The 20,096-nt window shown below is 40.2% G+C and overlaps 1 protein-coding gene across 5 annotated transcripts in view; it reads left to right on the top strand.

Moving 5' to 3' along the window:
- Positions 1-20,096, top strand: part of LOC149458451 (uncharacterized) — a 46,237-nt gene that overhangs the window by 14,733 nt on the left and 11,408 nt on the right. For 3 of the 5 annotated variants that reach the window (XM_089682326.1, XM_089682328.1, XM_089682329.1), the window contains exons 5-6: positions 1,792-1,888; positions 9,701-10,359. In XM_089682326.1, the coding sequence (XP_089538452.1) occupies positions 1,792-1,888; positions 9,701-9,857 (254 nt within the window). In that variant the 3' untranslated portion in view covers positions 9,858-10,359. Of the gene's footprint in view, positions 1-1,791; positions 1,889-9,700; positions 10,360-16,623; positions 19,087-20,096 lie in introns of those variants that run through there. The other 2 variants (XM_089682327.1, XM_089682330.1) reach the window with 2 other exon arrangements.

Genomic DNA, 20,096 nt, shown 5'->3' with positions numbered 1-20,096 from the left:
TTTCAGATGTGACTTGAGTCACCCAGAATCGTATGACAATGGAAGTCACATGGTGTTCGTTCACATCAATGTGACTTATCACAAAGCGATTTTGAAAAAGGTTCTTGTACTACTATTGTGCGATCCCAGAGCAGTGTTGGCTCCACAGAAATTTGCAAACCACATCCAAGGAGCATTACATAATCGCACTGAAAGTTGGATCACAGCAGTGTGAACTTAGCCTTAAAGGAATTTGGGCGTTACATACACAAATAATCCATCAAATAATTATACGCTCAGTGCTAGAGGGTAATACTGCACCCTATGTCCTGGACAGGAGAAAACAAAATAGTAAACAAAAAGAATGCACAAAATTTCTGACCTTAAAAATCACAATGAAAACAAACAGTAAAGTAATGGAAATAATATCAACATCAATTAATAAAACTAATATAATGGAAAAATAAAACCATATTCCGTATAAATCAAACAATAATAGAAATGAAAGTCCAGTCCTAAAGGAATATTCAGGGCTCCACTAGGGGGCTAATATAAACAATCTTGTGTGAAAATGAAAGTCCTCTACCAAAAGAATAATTCAGGGCTCCATTAGGGGGCCAGTGTAGAAGCTTGTGTGAAAATGAAGTGCCACAGTTCCACATGTTTTTGTCCCAACCACAAAAATGTGAATCACACCAGAGTTTGGTAACAACGTCCATGCCCACGAGGTCTTCTGCTGGCTGTCTGGAAAGCACAATTCTCCACAGTAAGAGTCAGAGGAAAATACAAATAACTATAGAGTAATATTGCTAAAAACACTAATTTATTTTGTGCAAATATATTCACAAGCATCTCAGAGTAACAAAAGCTAAAAAAAAAACACACTGTGGTACACCAGTAGGTTTAATGGCATCATAGGCTGCTAACCCCACCGTACGCGTTTCATCTATGCAAAGGACATCCTCAGGGGATACAAACAGAGTGGGGACTTGCACGTCAGTGCAGCAGAAGCATCAGGTGGGAAAGTGTGTGTTGCTGTAGTGGCGGGGAGAGATGCAGTTACCATCAGTAATGGGGGAGAGAATCTTGTCATTCATCACACTGTCCCCCATTCAGAAATGGTGCTATGATGCAGTGTAATCAATGCACAGATTTTTCTTAATAGAGAGAGGCGGGGATGGCCACTATCAGATTTTTTTGCTGCAGCTCACAGAAGAATCAGAGTTGAAAGTTCAGCAGCAGGATAAGGACCTTTCATCACTGCACAGAAGATTTCTACAGGATCCAGATGCCTGACAGACGTGGGACATACTTCATTACAGGTAAGTAATGTGCAGCTATAGGAGCAAAACTATTATTTCACTAAACTTTAGCTTTAATAATTACAGTATTTTCGATAAATTGTTACAGTTCATTTTTTATTAGAAAAAAAAATCTTTACATTCTCTTATACTATACTGTATGTCCTGTTGTTTTAGAACACCTCTCAGGTTTTTTTTACTGCTATGAAGGGCTATCTTAGAAACATAATGAAGTGAAGAGAGCTCTCCAACAGCAACACAGAAATAAAAATGTTATGTTCCAGATTTTTCCTTGCTTCCTGTCTCATGACATTGTCAACAGGGCAGGAAGTGTGGGTAAATACCTCCAACAGATCTTTGGATTACAGTAAAAACCTGGTTGGAGTTTTGATCCTTTCTCACGCTCTCACTAGAAACAAATTTTGGCTTGAGATGGTTTTAACACCATTTATCAGTTTTATTCTGTGAACATTGCAGAACTATTTACACTGGTCATGTTCTTTGCACATAGGTCCAGTCGTTGATCAGGATGCTTTGGTGGAAGCCTTACAAGAGGGAGAAATCAAAGCTGCTGCACTAGATGTGACATATCCAGAACCCTTGCCTAGGTAACTTCTTCTGCTTGTACATTCTAAACTTGTGTCCTTACTTTTTTTTCAACAGAGCCTTAACTAAGTGTGTTGATGAGGACAAAGGTCTCTTCCCCACAACTCTGGCCCAGTGGTTATGGGGGTGTGGAGGGTGACTTATCGCAATTTGGAAGCTTTGTTTAACAAGGGGGCCCCCACATCGTCCCCAACATGTGAATGATTGAGTATTTCATTCACCAAAAATATGTCAAAAGTAAATAAAAACAACACAATTTTTTAAAAGTCCTTTATCAATATGTCCTCCAATGCATATCCATCATCAGTCATGTCGTCCAGCAATGTAGACAAATGGTGTCACAAGGGGCGGGGTCACCTAGTGATATCACTGGATGACCTTGCCCCTTTGTTTACTTAGCAGTGGGAGACAGTAGAGTGGTTGTGTCAACTTGTGCAGGTGGCATTCATCGTGATTGAAATGCACCTACATTGCTGGACAGCATGTTTGACAATGCATCTACATCAGGAAACATTTTTTTTTTATTATTAAATAAAGGACTTGTCATAAACTGTTGTGTTTTTATTAACTTTTGACATTTTTTTGATGAATGAGGGGGACCCCATGGCGTTTTTGTTTGGTTTGGTTTTTTAATGCTGGTTCTTTGCTATCAGCAGGAAATCTGCCGTTGACAATAGGGATGACTCATGGTTGTTAGGACACCAGCAGGTGCCAGCTCCTTAACAACCTATGATTCTTCTCTACTGAAGTCTATGGGGCACAGATTCACACAAAAGTTGCACAGGCACCTTCCCCAAAGTCACATCGCAGTAGCATTGCATTGATGTGAACGGGCACCATTGAAAACAATGTAATTTCCATTGCCATGCAATTCTGGGCGACTGAAGCCGCATCTGAAATAACACTAGTGTTAATGGTGCCTAATGAACACTAGTTTAAAGCGACTTCATTATTTAAAGTATCTTTAATAACACAAGGCTGATTTACAAAGCATAATACAGCAATGACATAGACAGAGCGCAACTAGGCATGCAGGCACTTAACATATATGTGGAAGTGTCACATGTGAAGATTCCAAAGACTGCTGTCCGAGCACGTAAGTATAAATTCAACATTTACAGGATCTTTTTGGTTTAATTTTTTTTTTTCAGTGACAGAGTTCCTTTAACATACCCCAGGGAACTGATGCATTGTTCCTCACCTAATTACACCATATATTTCTGTATTAATTTGCAGGGGCACCATTAGTGTTTTGTAAAATTAGCCTTGTGGCAATTCATTTAAAGTGTTACTAAACCCCGGACCCTGCATTCACTATATCTGGTCTCCCACAGTACACACAACATGGAAATGCAATTATTTTAGTAAATATAAACTGCTTAATACCTTTTCTCATCAGCAGTTAGAGCAGTCTTGTGACTTCAGCAGAGCACTGGTTAAAGCTTGTAAACATTTTGTTTCCGTTTTTATATTTCTTTAATTTCTTGAATATAATCTCTAATTTACAAAATACACATTTAAATATTATAAAAGCATTATATGACATACCGATAAAGCAGTGAATTTAACATTCACCAAATATTCACTGCCAGTGAGTCAAACACAGTAAGAATGTCACATTTTTGCTGCTGTGATCGAACTTCCTGTTAGAGGGTGAATATATTCGTTCTCATGGTTCCACTGTAGGTACATAGCCACCTTCTCTTGCTCACTTCCAAAATGGACTAGGAAATATGGACTATGAGATGTGTATCTGCATAGAACAATGTGCATGAGTGCAACTAACATGCACTACTTGTTCCAAACATATGGAAGTGGAGAGAATAGAAAAAGGAGAGGTGTGGGTGCTCGGAGAGACTGTTACAAGAAGGAACAAAACACAGTAAGAAAAAAAATTTGTGAAAATTAGATTACAAAGCCATTAAGTTGTGGATGTGTATGAATTAGTTTTGGAGAAAATGGATATCCATTAGTGTCACTTTAATGACTGAAGCATAGTAGCAATCCAGGACAATGCAGGAGCAAAACTTTAGCACAAGGCAGACACACATAGGAGAGCATGTACAGGGTCAAGCAGTGCATGTTAGTTGTGGTAATGTGCACTGCTCTATGCACAATACAAATCCTATAGTCCACTGTCCATCTCAGAAGCGAGCAAAAGAGGATGGCTATGTTCCTACATACAGTGGGACCATGGAGAATGAACGTAGTCACCTTGTAGGAGAAAGTCAGATCACAGCAGCTGCAAAATAAATAAATAATTTGGAGATTTAGAGGAGGCTGAGAGCAATAAAAGGTGATTTGTTGAGTTAAACATACATACTTTTTATAGTTTTGTTTTATTAAACCAATGCTTACTGTCTGTTTAGCGTCCTTTCTTTCTGGGAGTTTCCTAAATCCCTAAATTTGGCCACCATCCCGTTACCCAAGGCACTAACATTGTTACTATAGTTACTTTTTAGTTCCGAATGAGGCAAGACATGTACAGTATGCATGATCTGACCACCCTCAAGCTTTTGCTGTATTTGCTGTCAGGGCCAGTTCATACTACATGTGTTTCAGTTGCTTTTTTTTTTTTTTTGCATCCAAAACGCACAGAAAGTAGGTTATATGGTTGTCAGTGTCAAAGTTCACATCAGTGTTTGTAGTTCCAGTGTGTTCCGGTTGCAGAAAAAAAAAACAGGCTGCATTTTTCCTGCACAGAACTGTACTAGAACCCAGTAACACACATCAAAAACGCACCAAAAACACACTGGAATGCACATGCCCTTATTATTTAAATTGAATAAAAAAGAAAGGGGAAAAAATAAACCGGAATGCATCACAAATGCACTGTAACGTGCCAAAAACGCGTCAAAAACGCGCATGCAGAAATACATCTGGACTGCGTTTCTATGGTGTGAACCAGCCCTCAAGGATGTTCAGCTTAGTGAGTTATTCTTTTTATGAATGTGGGGGAGTTAGGACCACTAATCTGAAGGGAACAATGACAGTTGAGGAAGCTATTCTAATCCCCGTTTAAAAGAGAAGTATAGTTTAAAAAAAAAAAAAAACAACATTTAGATTCACCTAGGTGGATGCAGCATGGATCCAATCCACAGAGAACTGAGTTATCAAACACTACTGATTGCTGAGTTCTCCGCCCAGCTCTGAGCAGAGAGCTATGACTGTCAGTCTGTCAGATTCATCACTACTGTTTACCTTGAACATCTATATGTACTGTATTTAAAATAATGAATGCTGACACACTACCATCATACATACTTAATCAATGTCCTATCATACTTCTGCCTGGCGCTCAAATGCTCAAATCTTTTGGGCATTGTGACAGTGTAAAAAGGCAGTTTGAGCCAGGTATTTTGGACAACAGGCATACTGATAGGTTCTCAGAACTAGGGTCCTGGGTTCCACCCACCCCAGGAGTCCGTGTGTGTGGTTTCAAGGGAGCAGCCAGAGGACCAAGGCACGTGACCTGAGCAGCAGGGCTGCTAAAGAGAGCCAAGAGCCTGAATATTGTTAGTTCCGTATTGATGGTGGAAATCCCTGCAAGGGATACTGATTGCTGTGAATTTTTTTCTGTTGTGTTAAATAAATGTGGACTTATAAGCCCTTAAAAGCCATATCTGGCATGGACTGAACTCACTACAAAGTACTACCAATGAGTTAAATAGCCCCCAAGTTGTCACAGCATATTTACCCACCCTCAGGACCAGTGGTACAGTCTTCACATCTGTACACTGATGATCATCCAGAGAACCTTAACCTCACCAGGTGACAAGGTGGCAGGATTTTTCTTTGTTCAGAAAAAGGACCATTCCCTTTGTCCTTATGTGGATTTTTGGAACCTTGAAGTGAAAATTCAGCCAAAATGTTTTTCTTAGGTTTGGATAAAGAGCACCAACCTAGATTGTCTTGGACTGTGGGGTTAAGTTTAACTCCTGCTTCTGGGAAAGCCTGTGTAAGTGTTTCGACATCATCTTACAGTTTTTCTACCATCTGCATACTAAGAGACTAACTGATAGGATCAACCAATCCCTAGAAAAATAAGTTCATGCCATAGTGTCTGCCTACAGTGATGATTGGGTTGACATCATGCCCTGAATTTGCTCACTCTTCATTCCTCATTCTTCAAACATCCACATCTTCCTTTGCCAATACCTTTTCCTGAAAGATTCAGATACCCTATGCCATGCAGAAGATCTTTAACTAAATTTGATCCCAGGAACCATCTCCAGCACTATGCCCTCCAAAACAAGACATTTGCAGACACCTTGGAAAACGCCAGTAGTACCCAAATGACTGCAAGGGCTTTGGCCCTGAAAACATTTCCTGGTTCTCTATAATATAGGCACATTCTTGGTGCCCCAAGATGTGCACAGCCAGATGTTCTACAAATACAATGATAATGCACATCTTCACAGATCCCCAAAAATTGAGTACTTGAAGGCTGCAAAACCTATTAATCCAGCACGATGGGTTCCATTTTTCTACCGTTTCACTTTCCATATAACGTCCTGCCCAAAATTAAAGAATGATAAGCTGTACACTTTATTTGAAAAGGTCCCAAAATTCACAGATACCTCTGAAGCCAGCCCTATTATACCAGCTGGTTACTTTGGCTGATCCAGATTTGCCACAAATCAAACAGGCATCTGCTGACAATTTACCACTCTTGGTCAAAGGCCTCTAAGAAATGTTCATTTTCTAGGACAACATTTTGGTCCCAGAATTATATCAGGTGTCAGTTCATAAGACCCTCCATGACCATCCTTTGGCTGGCCATTTGGGCACAAGTATTACTAGAGACTTGATTCATCAATCCTTTGGGTGACCACATCTGGATCAGGAGTTCAGAGAATATGACAAAGTATGTGTCTACAAATCACTGAGAAGAGCAAAAAATAGGGACTGTTAAAATCTCTTCCTGTACCAGAAAGACTTGGACAATGATATCTATGGACTTTAGTGTTGAACTGTTTTCATCAGAAAATGTCACTACTATGTATGCAGTAGTGGAATGATTATTCAAGATGACACTTTCTTGCCCATGGAAGGGGCCCTCTCTGCTACTGCCATTTTCATTAAAGAGATAGAATGTGTACAAAGTATTGTTTTGGATTGGGGCTACAATTAAACTTTACATTATATAGAGAGCTTTGCAAAATATTGAGTATTGAATTGTACCTTTTTCAGCATATCATCCACAAAGCCATGGACAAACAGAATGTGCTAATCAAAATCTAGAGAAATACATTGTTTCTCATCCTTTTCACAGGATGAGTAAGGAAGACTGCTTCCATTAGCAGAGTTCACATATAATAATTCAGTCTACTCTATAAGCTACCAATCCCCATTTTATGCTGATGTTGCACCCTGCTATAGGCTGGTTACATTTTAGTTTTTGGCTCTGCTGTACCTTAGCTGAGCAGCATTTTATTTTCTAGGTCTGTCCAGGTCTCCCTAAGTCTAATAGTTGATTGCGCCTGCCTGCCTACTTCTGGAAGAAGCTTCCAGTAGAGTGAGAGTGTTATGGACTTAGGTTATGAATATTTATCTGACCCCAGCCAATCCCAGGGGGATTGTGGCTGGGTAGAAGATAAATGTTTGGGAGGGTCTGCTCAGAGCTCTCTCTCTTCTGGGGTCTCTGCCCCTGAGAGGCAGACTGTGTTACTGAAGAGCTGTTGCTGTTAGGCCACAGCATGTGCTTTGGCATCATGTAATTTCACACACCTGAAAATGCGCTGCATTTTTCGATACATGGGGTTGCCATTAAGAATTAACCACTTTCACTCCTGAGGATTTACCCCCCTTCCTGACCAGGCCATTTTTTGCGGTACGGCGCTGCATTACTTTAACCTCCCTAACGGTATGATTATTTCAGATTTTTGGTGCTGAAAGCGGTACCATTTTTTGCATGGAAATATGTATTTTTTTTATTGTAGGCTGTAATTTTTAGGAAAAACTCACTGAAATCTGTCCGAACAAGAGTCTAGTAAACATCCCGGGTATGATAAAATTTGAAACACAAAATCATAAATTATAATTTAATAAATAATCATAAAATAATATAAAAATAATAAACAATTTAATTCAATAATATAATCAAACCAAAAACACTGAAATGTGAAATATAGCGCCAAGTTCGCACATTGCTGAGCTCAGTTGCAAAATCGTTTTCAGTGTCTGATGACGAATTTCCCCCACGAATCATTATCACTCAATTCTGCAAGTGGTTCTGATTTACTATCGCTGTTCTCTAGCTGATCTAAACCGCTTTTGACCTAAAGGGACACTTTTTGGATGCCATGGACATTTCTCAGTTTCCAGGCAGAAAGAACAGACAAAATGCATGTGAAATTGGTTGAGACAGCAATGTTTTACTATGTAAAATGTACAAAAAAAAAAAAGACATTTTTTAAAATTTTTAAATTTACCGCCGGCGGCGGCGGCGCCCGTACGTCCCGACGTCACAGGGACAGGACACAGAAGCCGGATGCTTCGGCCGGAGGAGATGGCCGGGGACGCTGCAGGGGACACATCGTGGGAGCGCAGGGTAAGGTAAGTGAAGAACACATGCCGGAGCAGCGCCGCATGGTATTCCCGAGTGTAGCTCGGGGTTACCGCTTTTGGTACTGAAATGTCACCCCGAGCTACACTCGGGAATACCGCCAGGGAGGTTAACTGACAATTTCGCGGTCATGCAATGCTGCACCCAAATTAAATTTATGTCCTTTTTTCCCACGAATTGAGATTTCTTTTGATGGTATTTGATCACCTGTGCATTTTTTATTTTTTGTGCTATGAAAAAAAAAAAAAAGACCGACAATTTTGAGAAAAAAAACAATATTTTTGACTTTTTGCTATTAAACATGTACAGTAAAAAAAATTTAAATCAAATTTCATCATAAATGTAGAATAAAAATGTATTTGTTAAAAAAAAAAAAATCCTAATACATGTAAATGAATTGGTTTACTTACATGAAAGTTATAGCGTTTACAAATGGCGGTATAGATACTGAATTTTTTTTTCTTTTTTTTACTAGTAATGGCGGCAGTCAGCGACTTCTAGCGGGACTGATCTGAGCATTCTGACACTGGGGAAAAACTGATTTGGTGTCACTGACATCGTCAGTGACACCAATACAGTGATCATTGCTAAAAAAAAAGCACCAAAACTGTACTAATGGCACTGGGCAGGAAGGGGTTAACATGAGGGGCGATCAAAGGGTTAACTGTGTGCTGGATGCTGGATGTGTTTTACTATGGGGCCATATGTTTGTGCTTCACTGTAATCACACTGTTTTGCATGGCTGTGCCGTGCACAGCCATCTAAAGCAGTGTGCACAAGCTGACAGGGAGGAGAACTGTTTTGTGTACAAACAGTTCTTTTCCCCGTCAGAGATGCTCGGCAATCACGGGGCACCAGCGAGTAATTACCGGCCGGGACCTGGTGATTGACAGTCATAACCGCGAATGGCGGCGCGGGTAGGGCACGCACATGCCCCTTACCCGGAAATGCTAAATCACATATATATACCTGTTTTTGCGCACCCGTTCAGCCCTGTAGCAGCATATCTACCTAAGATTTTTATGGAAAGAGCACAGATAGGTAATACATAATAGCAAATAAATTAAAATTTTAACAATTTGGTGTGATCTGTGGATAACCACATTTTCTAACTGCAGTATACATTTTACACTTCGCTTTGCTGGAGGCCTATGTTCATAATATTCAATCATGTAATCCACAGTTTGTGAAGAAGTCTTATTCTATTTTGAAATCTTATTTACTATTGAATTCACATTTTTTTCAGAGATCACCCACTGCTTAAATTGAGCAATGTTGTTATATCTCCTCACATGGGCACTTCAACGCGCGATTCTCTGCGTGCTATGATGGAAGAAATGGTACAGAGTATGGTGGATGCTGTTAACAGTCGCCCAATTTCCTATGAAGTCACTGACATCTAACTGAAGAGTTCATCAGTTTTATTGAAGACCATTTATATATCAACCCTTATATCATCCTAATATAGTGCAGTGCCCATCTAGCGTGAACGCTCCACGTCTTTTCATTAGGGGTTGCTTCAAATATTAGACAAATCTGTACCATCTAGAACTTTTGTTCAAGCTAAATCAGATAACTTGTGCATGCATGTTGGAAAAGTTGTAATAATACATATTGGGGTTGATTTACCAAAACTAGAGAGTGCAAAATCTGATGCAACTCTGCATAGAAACCAATCCGCTTTTAGTTTTTTGGGTTTTTTTTTGTCAAAGCTTAATTGAACATGCAGAAGTTAGAAGCTGATTGGCTACCACGCAAAGTTCCACCAGATTTTGAATTCTACAGTGCTAGTAAATCAACCCCAACATTAAAAAAAAGTATGAAAAAAGGATTTAATTAGCTAAGTACAGAAGGCATTCTGCTTATAACTAATATTATCTAATAAATGACATTTCCAAACGACTATATGCTAGTGTTAGACTCTACTATAACAGGTTCACTTGATAGAATGACGCTTTAGAAAGATGTTAGAACAAATTGTTGTCCTAATTCTTGGAATGCATTGTGGAACATGGAGACAGTTAGGCTGAACACAGACAATTACATTTTGACCAATTCTTGTTGTATCAGCTGCAATTCGAGCTGTAGGTAGCCCTGTCAGCATGATCCAACTTGACAAAAGTCAATGTGCCAAATGGAAATGTATCAGCTGATCAGTGACCTCATCTTATCATATGCAGTCAGTATTTGGCAGGGGAGCTGCTAGGATTGCACTTTTGGGCAACGGAGAGTAATAATATGGTGCATCAAGGCAAACGGTGAGTATGGCCAAATTGCATTAAATTTGGAGAGAGGCATGGTTAATTAAAACTTGATGGTTAAATAAAACTTGAGCTTCCTTGTACCAATAAAATATGCTTTAACTACTGTGTTGCAAGCAAGAATCAAAGACATGTATAGACCTCTTACACTCTGCCTGAACCTGCCTTAAAGTGGAACTTCACTTTCTTCATCGGCATTGACCATTTTAAATCGCTATGTTGGTAGCAGTAGTAAATGGATAGGAAGGTATATTATATTTACTTGTCTTAAACTTTTTTTACGTTTCTTTAGTTACTTCCTGGTTTCTGGCTTAGGCAAATGATGTCATACATTCCAGGAGTCTTCAGCAGGGGTTTTCTCAGCTAAGCACACCCTCTTGCTTGCATGCCTGAACTAAGGGCAGATGGATTCCAGGAAGTAATTGCTACACGAATCATCTGCCCTTACTCAAAATGACTATGGCAAATGGTCCAGCAAAAAAAAAGCATGGAGACATTGATGGATGGGGGAGTTTGCTTTTACTTTTAAAAACAAATTAAATAGTGTTTTTGGTATATGGTGCTGAGATGCAGTATAGTTCTGCTTTAAAGAAGGGCTTAATTAAAATAACCAACAACTGTTGAGACAATGAACATTATAGTGTATACTGTATGAGTCTGTAACGCACACAATACAGGGGACAGGAGTGCGTAAAACAAAGTGCAGGGATCAGGAGTATATAATGTATTGGGGTCAGAAGTGTATAACATGCAGGCCAATGTACACAGTAAAACCAAAAATTATGGCCTTTTGCTAGTTCAATCACATCCCCACAGCTCTCTCTACCCCATATCTCAGCAGTACAGAACTCTCTCAAATTCCCTAATCCAGGTCTCTAACCCTCAGCCAATTCACCCACTACCGAGCTCTCTTTTCCCCACCCACAAAATACTCCAATTGCAAATATCTCCCCCCACCTAAATCCCTCCAGTACAGATATCTCTTCCCCATCCCCCAGGGGAGATATCACCCCTCCCCACCCACCCAACAATTTCCTCCAGTACAGAGCGCTCCTTTGCCTCAAATCCTCCCAGTACAGTGATCCACCCTCTCCCTAAAGTCTCAGTGAGGGAAAGCCTTTTCATTGGTTGTGCCTTCTTTGGTTCTGAACTGTGTCAAAGGGGAAGCAGCAGGTGATGCAGACAGTGGCAGCTTTAGATCCAGAGAGATGCAGGGCACATACCCTTGGTGCCTGGAGTTAGCAACACTCATGTTGTCCAGGTATTCAGACAGCCGTGGTCGCTGAGGCTTCCTCAATACAATAGTTGGCAATGGACTAAAGGGTGTGATCTGAATGAGAGAATTCTAGCCATGTAGGGCTAGCTTTAGTCTCCTTGTGTTGCATTGAGGTGTTTGGAAGTCTAGAGTTCAGTTAAGGTCAGATGGTGTTCCTAGATAGCAAGAGTTTAGCGATGGTTATGCCGATAAGGTATTCCAAGGTAATGTTTGTATTAGGTGATATGCCGCTTATGCAGCTGAAATTTAGGTATGTTTTTTTATAGCATAGTTACAATGGTCCAGCTTTGTAAATACGCATATCCCATACCTGACCAATCACTGGAGAAGCTGAAAATCTATGCAGCAGTCACCACTACTACAGTGATAGCAGCAGTTGTCTGGGTCCTGCTGCCATTCAGAGAAAGCCTAGTATTTTTTTTAGTGAATACTAGGCCTTCTCTGATTGCACAAGGTGGAGAGGAAGGGCAGTGATGTTGGGATCTCAACCTTGTCCAATCGGAGAACATCTTGTATCCTTGAAAAAATTACAAGTTTCTCTGAATGGCTACAATGCCAAGTGAGCCACCGCCGCTGTCTGCTCACAGGATCTGATTGACAACAGCAATGGCTCCTGCTGCTGCCTTTCTCTCTAACAGTGTCAATCAGTGCCGCCTATCAGTGCCAGTCAGTGCCACCTATCAGTGCTATATATGAGTGCTGCCTTTCAGTGCCCATCAGTGATGCCTGTCAATGCCCATCAGTGCCTCCTCATCAGTGCCAGTCAGTGCCACCTATCAGTGCCATATATGAGTGCTGCCTTTCAGTGCCCATCACTGATGCCTGTCAATGCTCATCAGTGCCACCTACCAGTGCCTCCTCATCAGTGCAGCCTATCAGTGCCCATCACTGTAGCCTCATTAGCGCACATCAGTGAAGGAGAAAAATCATTTATTTACATTTTTTAACAAAAACTAAGAAAAAATGTTTTTTTTTTTCAAAATTTTTTTGTTTGTGTAAGAAAAAATAAAAAAACCAGAGGTGATTAAATACCACCAAAATAAAACTATCTGTCACAAATGAATGATAAAAATTTCATATGGGTACAGTGTCGCATGACCGCGCAATTGTCATTCAAAGTGTGACAGCGCTGAAAGCTGGAAATTGTCCTGGGCAGGAAGGGGGTATAAGTGCCCGGTAGGTGAGGGGTTAAGCTGTTGCCGGGCACACTGTACAATATAAACAGAAGGTGATTACATTATGGTGTAGATTAACTACTTGCCAACAGGGCACTTATACCCCCTTCCTTCCCAGGACAATTTCCAGCTTTCAGCGCTGTCACACTTTGACATTTGCACGGTCATGCAACACTGTACCCATATGAAATTTTTATCATTTTTTTGAGACAGAGCTTTCTTTTGATGGTATTTTATCACCTCTGGGTTTTTTATTTTTTTGCTGAAGAAACAAAAAACAACTGAAAATTTTGAAAAAAAAAAAGTTTTTTCTTAGTTTTTATTATAAGATTTTGTAAATAAGTAATTTTTCTCCTTCACTGATGTGTGCTAATGAGGCTGCAGTGATGGGCACCGATAGGCTGCACTGATGGGTACTGGTAGGTGGCACTGATGGGCATTGACAGGCATCACTTATGGGCACTGAAAGGCAGCACTCATAAGCAATGATAGGTGGCACTGACTGCCACTGATTGGCAGCACTGATAGGTGACACAGGCAGCTCAGATGGGCACTGATATGTGGCATTGATGTGCACTGGTAGGCACTGATATGTGGCACTGATGGGCACTGGCAGGTGGCATTGACATCAGAATTGATACATTTTCAACTATATATCAACTATATATCCCATAGTATGTAGACTCTATATCTTTCACACAGACTAAATAATATACAATGATTTTAAAAACAGAATACATTTTGGCCTAAATGTATAAACAAAGATTAATTATTTGCAAACTTTTATAACAGAAACTAAGAAGAATGTGGTTTTTTTTTTCAAATTTTCAGTATTTTTTTCAATTATATAGCAAAAAGTTAAAAAAAACAGTAGTGATTAAATACCACCAAAAAAAGCTCTATTTGCGTGAAAAAAATGATATTAATTTTGGGTACAATGTTGCATGACCGAGCAATTGCCAGTTAAAATTGCACAAAATGCCCCGGTCATGAAGGGGGTAAAACCTTCTGGAGGTCAAGTGGTTAAGCAATGTGTGATTCACCTCCAGATTATAATACTGAAATATGCAATGTTTTTTGCTTGATCAAAACCAAATTTATCTACAATTGAATTTTTGTTCAAAACATACCTGGTACATCTGATGATAAATCTGACACTACTGATGTTTTTGCTCCCTTGTACCTGGTTAAATTATGGGATTAAGGCAGACATATTTTCTGTGCAATGTACAGGAATCACAAAGGTTTGGTGGGCAGTGCAGCTGAGCTCCACTTATAGTGGCTTATGCTTTCTTAGGTAAGGTGAGTCAAAATTGAACACAACGCCTTGTAAATCGTACAAGCATATTCAGCACTCAAAATGGTGATGGGGTATAATCAGAATAAAATGCATACGTGAGTGGATGAGCAGTGCAAATACTCCTGTGTTACCAGCACATATATATCTCTTATGATGTGGACAAACAAAGTCAACGCTCGAAATGACAATATATATATAATAAATACTTGATCAGTCCATATGGAGTACCATTCTGGATGGATGGGCAGCTGGGAGACCATAACATATGCACACCCTCCAGCTGCTCCTTGCCAAGGATATGGGGTATCCCTCAGAAGACATGCAGAAAGGAACACAGCCGGGTGCCAGATTAGTATGAGTAAAAACACAAGTAACTTTAATTCAAAGCTCACTCACATATAGGGAACCTGTGTACAGCTCCAGAGGTCTGTGCGGCATACAGAGACATCTCTCCCAAGTCTAGTGAAGTCAATTTTAGCTGCAAGGCATAGATGGAGACCCCTTGAAGCTAACGTTGGCTCCACTAGACTGGGGAGAGCTGTCTCTGCATGCCGAACCGACCTCTGGAGCTGTACACAGGTTCCCTATATGTGAGTGAGCTTTGAATTAAAGTTACTTGTGTTTTTACTCATACTAATCTGGTGCCTGGCTGTGTTCCTTTCTGAAGGTGAGTCAAAAATCTCTTCAATTCCTGCTCAACCAAGTCTCTGTGTTGGGTGGTCAGAGCACTTCGCTGTTCAGAGAACCATAAGTAGGTTAAAGGCATTGTTGATATTTCAGAAATTGATAAGTATGGCACCACAAATGTCAACAAATAGTTTGAAAAAGCAAGCCATTGTAAGGTTTTAGCAGTCTGCATTGGAAAATGTAGAACTGCTCCCAGAAAAGGTTTGCTTACTGTAGTTATGACCATGTCAGGGTAGCTTAAAGGAGGAGTATAGCCAAAGCTATTTTGGCTATACCTCTCCTATGGATCACAGAAGAGTAGTTTGTTCTGCACTCCTGTGACCTGTTTTCAGCTGACAGTGGGATAAAGTCAACTGACATCACTGAGCTGGTCTAGGCTTAGGAAAGATCCTGACTTTAAAGTTGGGATCCATCTAGAGAGCCTGAACCAGCCACCCCCACGCCCTCGTACAGCCTGGTACTCCAGTGAGTGCTGGAGGGGCAGAGCACAGAACCGGTGATTGACAGTCATCGCTCTCTGCTCAGAGTGGAGGGGAGAACTGAGCGATCAGTGGTGTTTGATTGTTCAATTCTCGGTGCAGAGCCGGCAGGGGGCAGATGCTGCATCCACCTATGTATTTTGTGAAACCCCACCATTTTCTTTTAAACTCTTTATTGCCTATAGTAAACCATTAGCTTTCATATTTATGCAATCCCCGATTGAGAAAAAAAAATTAACAAGCATTCCGGTTTCTATGAGTGGCAAGATTTTTTTTTTCCTATTGCACAGAGTAATGAATACAACTTTGCATGCTACAAAACAACTAATAAATTGATCACTAAAGCAGGCCATAGACGGGTCGAGCATCGTCCGATTTGAAAAAATAAATAAATAAAATCGGTCGTTTGATCGGCCGACGTTACCACCAACGTTAAAAAAAAATCGGCCGATTTTTGACCCGTCTATGGCCAGCATTAACCCCATAACTTCTTTCCCTTGCAGAGACAGGGGAGCACACCATACAATGTGACAGCAATACAAATACATTATTTGGATTACAATGTTTTTATTTGGATACAAATGGATACATTTGTTGCAACTGCAAGACTTTTTCATATAAATATAATAGCGGACTGGACTTCCAGTTCGTAGGAAGGATTCAGGTGTCTCCCATTCCTATGATCGATTCACTTTAGCAGAATAAAATTTATTTTTCTTCTTCTGCCGATTTGCTTATTGCCGGGAAAATGAACCCACTAACGGTGCGAAAATCGGCCAATTTTTCTTTTTCTATTTTTGGCCGAAAAATCGGCCGATTTTTGGCCGACATAAAACTGGAAAGGTAAAATGTAAATGTATTTTAAAGTACAGGTCATCAGTGAGAAACGGGACACATAGACTACGTCTAAAGATATATTATGCTAGGGAATACTGTTGATTATTTTCATAATACTATTCACATTATCTAATTTCAATCACTTGTCTTTTAGAAATCATCCACTATTAAAACTGAACAATGTTATTTTAACACCACATATGGGCAGTGCAACTCACAAAACGAGACGTATCATGATGGAAGACATGGTTCAAAATTTGATCGATAGTGTAAATGGCCTTCCTGTGTCCAATGAAGTTATTGCCAAGTGACATGAAGGATCCTTAGACAATCACATGTATTTTCTTCTGCACTCCACCATCTGAACATGAGTCATCCATTTACTTCTTACATGGCATATTCTGACACCTAAAACTCCACGTTTGGCAAGCAAAGTTACTGTTTTTGTTTTGAGTTTTTACTTTTTTGTTGTATTATGGGTTTTTTACTCCAATGCCCTTCCGAAAAATCTTTAAAAGCAACAAAACCCTCAGCCTTGGTTCACACCAAATGCAGCTTTGAAATTGTGCTACATCAGTGCAATTTCATGTGCGGCTTGACTGACATCTGTGCGACTTCATACACATATGTTTATGCAAGTCGCACATGAAATCGTCAAAAATAGCTCAGCAACTTTTTTCAAAATCGGTGCCACACTGCAAAGTCAGAGTTGCATTGATTTGAACGATTCCATAGGCACAAATAGGGTGTGACTTGTCATGTGATTTGGAACTGTCAAATTGCATGACAGTTCGCACCATTGTGAACCAGGGCCTAACCTGCACTTAGCTGTGTAGGAAATGCAGGTTGTGTCTGTCCATTGTTATAATTATTCTTACATACAGTGAAGGAAATAAGTATTTGATCCTCTGCTGACTTTGAATGTTTGCCCACTCACAAAGAAATGATCAGCCTAAAAATCGAATGGTAGGTGTATTGTAACACTGAGAGACAGAATAGCAACAAAAAATTCAATAGAAATGCATGTCTAACAAATTACGCACTGATTTGCATGTTCATGAGGGAAATAAGTATTTGATCCCCTTCACAAAACATGACTTAGTACTGGGTGGCAAATCCCTTGTTGGCAATCACAGAGGCCAGACATTTCCTGTAGTTGGCCACCAGGTTTGCACACAATCTCAGGAGGCATTTTGGCCCACTCCTCTTGGCAGATCCTCTCCAAGACATTATGGTTTGGTGGCTGACATTTGGCAACTCGAACTTTCAGCTCCCTCCACAGATTTTCAATCGGATTAAGTTCTGGAGACTGGCTAGGCCACTCCAGGACCTTTAATGTGCTTCTTCTTGAGCCACTCCTTTGTTGCCTTGGCCGTGTTTTGGGTCATTATCATGCTGGAACACCCATCCATGACCCATTTTCAATGCCCTGGCTGAGGGAAGAAGGTTCTCACCCAAGATTTGACGGTACATTGCCCCATCCATTGTCCCTTTGATGCAGTGCAGTTGTCTTATCCCCTTAGCAGAAAAACATCCCCAAAGTAGAATGTTTCCACCACCATGTGTGACAGTTGGGATGGTGTTCTTGGTGTCATAGGCAGCATTCCTCCTCCTCCAAACACGGCGAGTTGAGTTGATGCCAAAGAGCTCGATTTTGGTCTCATCTGACCACAACACTTTCAACTAGTTGCAAGGATTCAACCTATGTCTGTAGCCCCTGCCCTTGTTATTTTCACCCTCAGGCCTGGGAGAAATAAAGCTCCAGACACCGAAGTGTGCAAACTAAATCTCTGATAGTTTAATGCAAGACAAGAACGGTTATACAGAACTCAGTAGGCATTGCTTAATCTCAGGATGACCAATGAAACATTCCATTCTTATCAATATAGTTACGTGAAGAACAGAAACTGCAAATGATTGAAGGATACCATATACGGAACTAACTGTTCACATGTCTAGAAATGGAGGCATTATACAAAATGGATGCCAATTAATAAGACATATATCCTTACAGTCCTCCTCTGCATCATTCAGATGTTCAGTGGCAAACTTCAGACGGGCCTGGCCATGTGCTTTCTTGAGTAGAGGGACCTTGCGGGCACTGCAGGATTTCAATCCTTGTTGGCATAGTGTGTTACCAATTGTTTTCTTGGTGACTGTGGTCCCAGCTGCCTGGAGATCATTGACAAGATCCTCACGTGTAGTTCTGGGATGATTCTTCACTGTGCTCATGATGATGACACTCCACGAGGTGAGATCTTGCATTGTGCACCAGACCTAGGGAGAATGACAGTAGTTTTGTATTTCTTCCATTTGTGAATGATTGCACCAGCTGTTGTCACCTCCTCACCAAGCTGCTTGGCAATAGTTTTGTAGCCCAAACCAGCTTGTGTAGGTCTACAATCTTGTCCCTGACATCCTTGGACAGCTCTTTGGTCTTTGCCATGGTGGAGAGTTTGGAATCTGATTGTTTGATTGCTCCTGTGGACAGGTGTCTTTTATATAGGTAACAAAATGAGATTAGCAGCACTCCCTTTAAGAGACTGATTCTAATCTCTGCTTGTTACCTGTATGAATCCTGCTGAATGATAGGGGATCAAATACTTATTTCCATCATGAACATGCAAATCAGTGCATCATTTGTTAGATATGCATTTCTTTTGAATTTTTTGTTGCTATTCTGTCTCTCGGTGTTACAATACACCTACAATTCGATTTTTAGACTGATCATTTTTTTGTGAGTGATCAAACATTCAAAATCAGCAGGGGATCAAATACTTATTTCCTTCACTGTAGTTGCAATATATGCTTGGGTGACTACATAGATGTGTTTCAAGCAGAGACCTACTTTATTCTGAAATGGAAAAAACACTTAATTATCCTTCACTCCAGTTAAAATTAAGAAATTTAATTTTCACACTGTGCAACTTTTAAGGCTGTATGCACACTAGTGTTTTTTAAGCTCCTAGAAGCTATTATGAGCATTTTTTTTCTGCTCCTAGAAACGAATAGTGTTATCCTATGTGTCCACGCACACTATTTTATGCTAGAAGCGTTTTTCAAGCTTCATGCAGAAAAAAAATGTTTTTGTACAGTATTTTGGAAACGTTTTCCCAGCAGAAAAAATGCTGAACTCTCCTAAACACTCATCAACTCTTCTAAATGCTACTAAAATGCTCCTAACTGCTTTTTTAAAGCATTTTTCTCTTCATGTACTTTAAAAACGCCAATAAAATGCTAACACTCCTAAATGCTTCTAAACTCTACTGAAATGCAACTACAAGTCGGCACCAAAACACTATTATCAGTGTTTTTCATCCAGCATTTTTAAGCTTATAAAATGCTTGTGTGCATGGAGCCTAAGCATCAGTTTATGTGTTAGTCCTCATGCACACCGGACGTTTTTACAGCGGCTGTTTTTGGCTTTTGACGTTTTGTGCTACAGCTAGTAAACCCCCCAGCATGTTACAACAATAAAACACAAACTGGCCACCCAGAATGACACGTATAGCTGGTGTCATTGACTTATCTCCGACTCACTTGTATAAGTGTGGATCCATAAACCCAAAAGGTACATACTAAGCAAAATGGTAGTGTGACAAGAACACCCCTACCTGGAAAAAGAAG

This window comes from Staurois parvus, unplaced genomic scaffold (genome assembly GCF_062004578.1).
Source record: "Staurois parvus isolate SC_StPar_1 unplaced genomic scaffold, SC_StPar_1.0 ptg000287l, whole genome shotgun sequence".
Lineage (NCBI taxonomy): Eukaryota > Metazoa > Chordata > Amphibia > Anura > Ranidae > Staurois > Staurois parvus.
The sequence above is the reverse complement of the archived record's forward strand: the minus strand, read 5'-3'. Positions and strand labels throughout refer to the sequence as shown.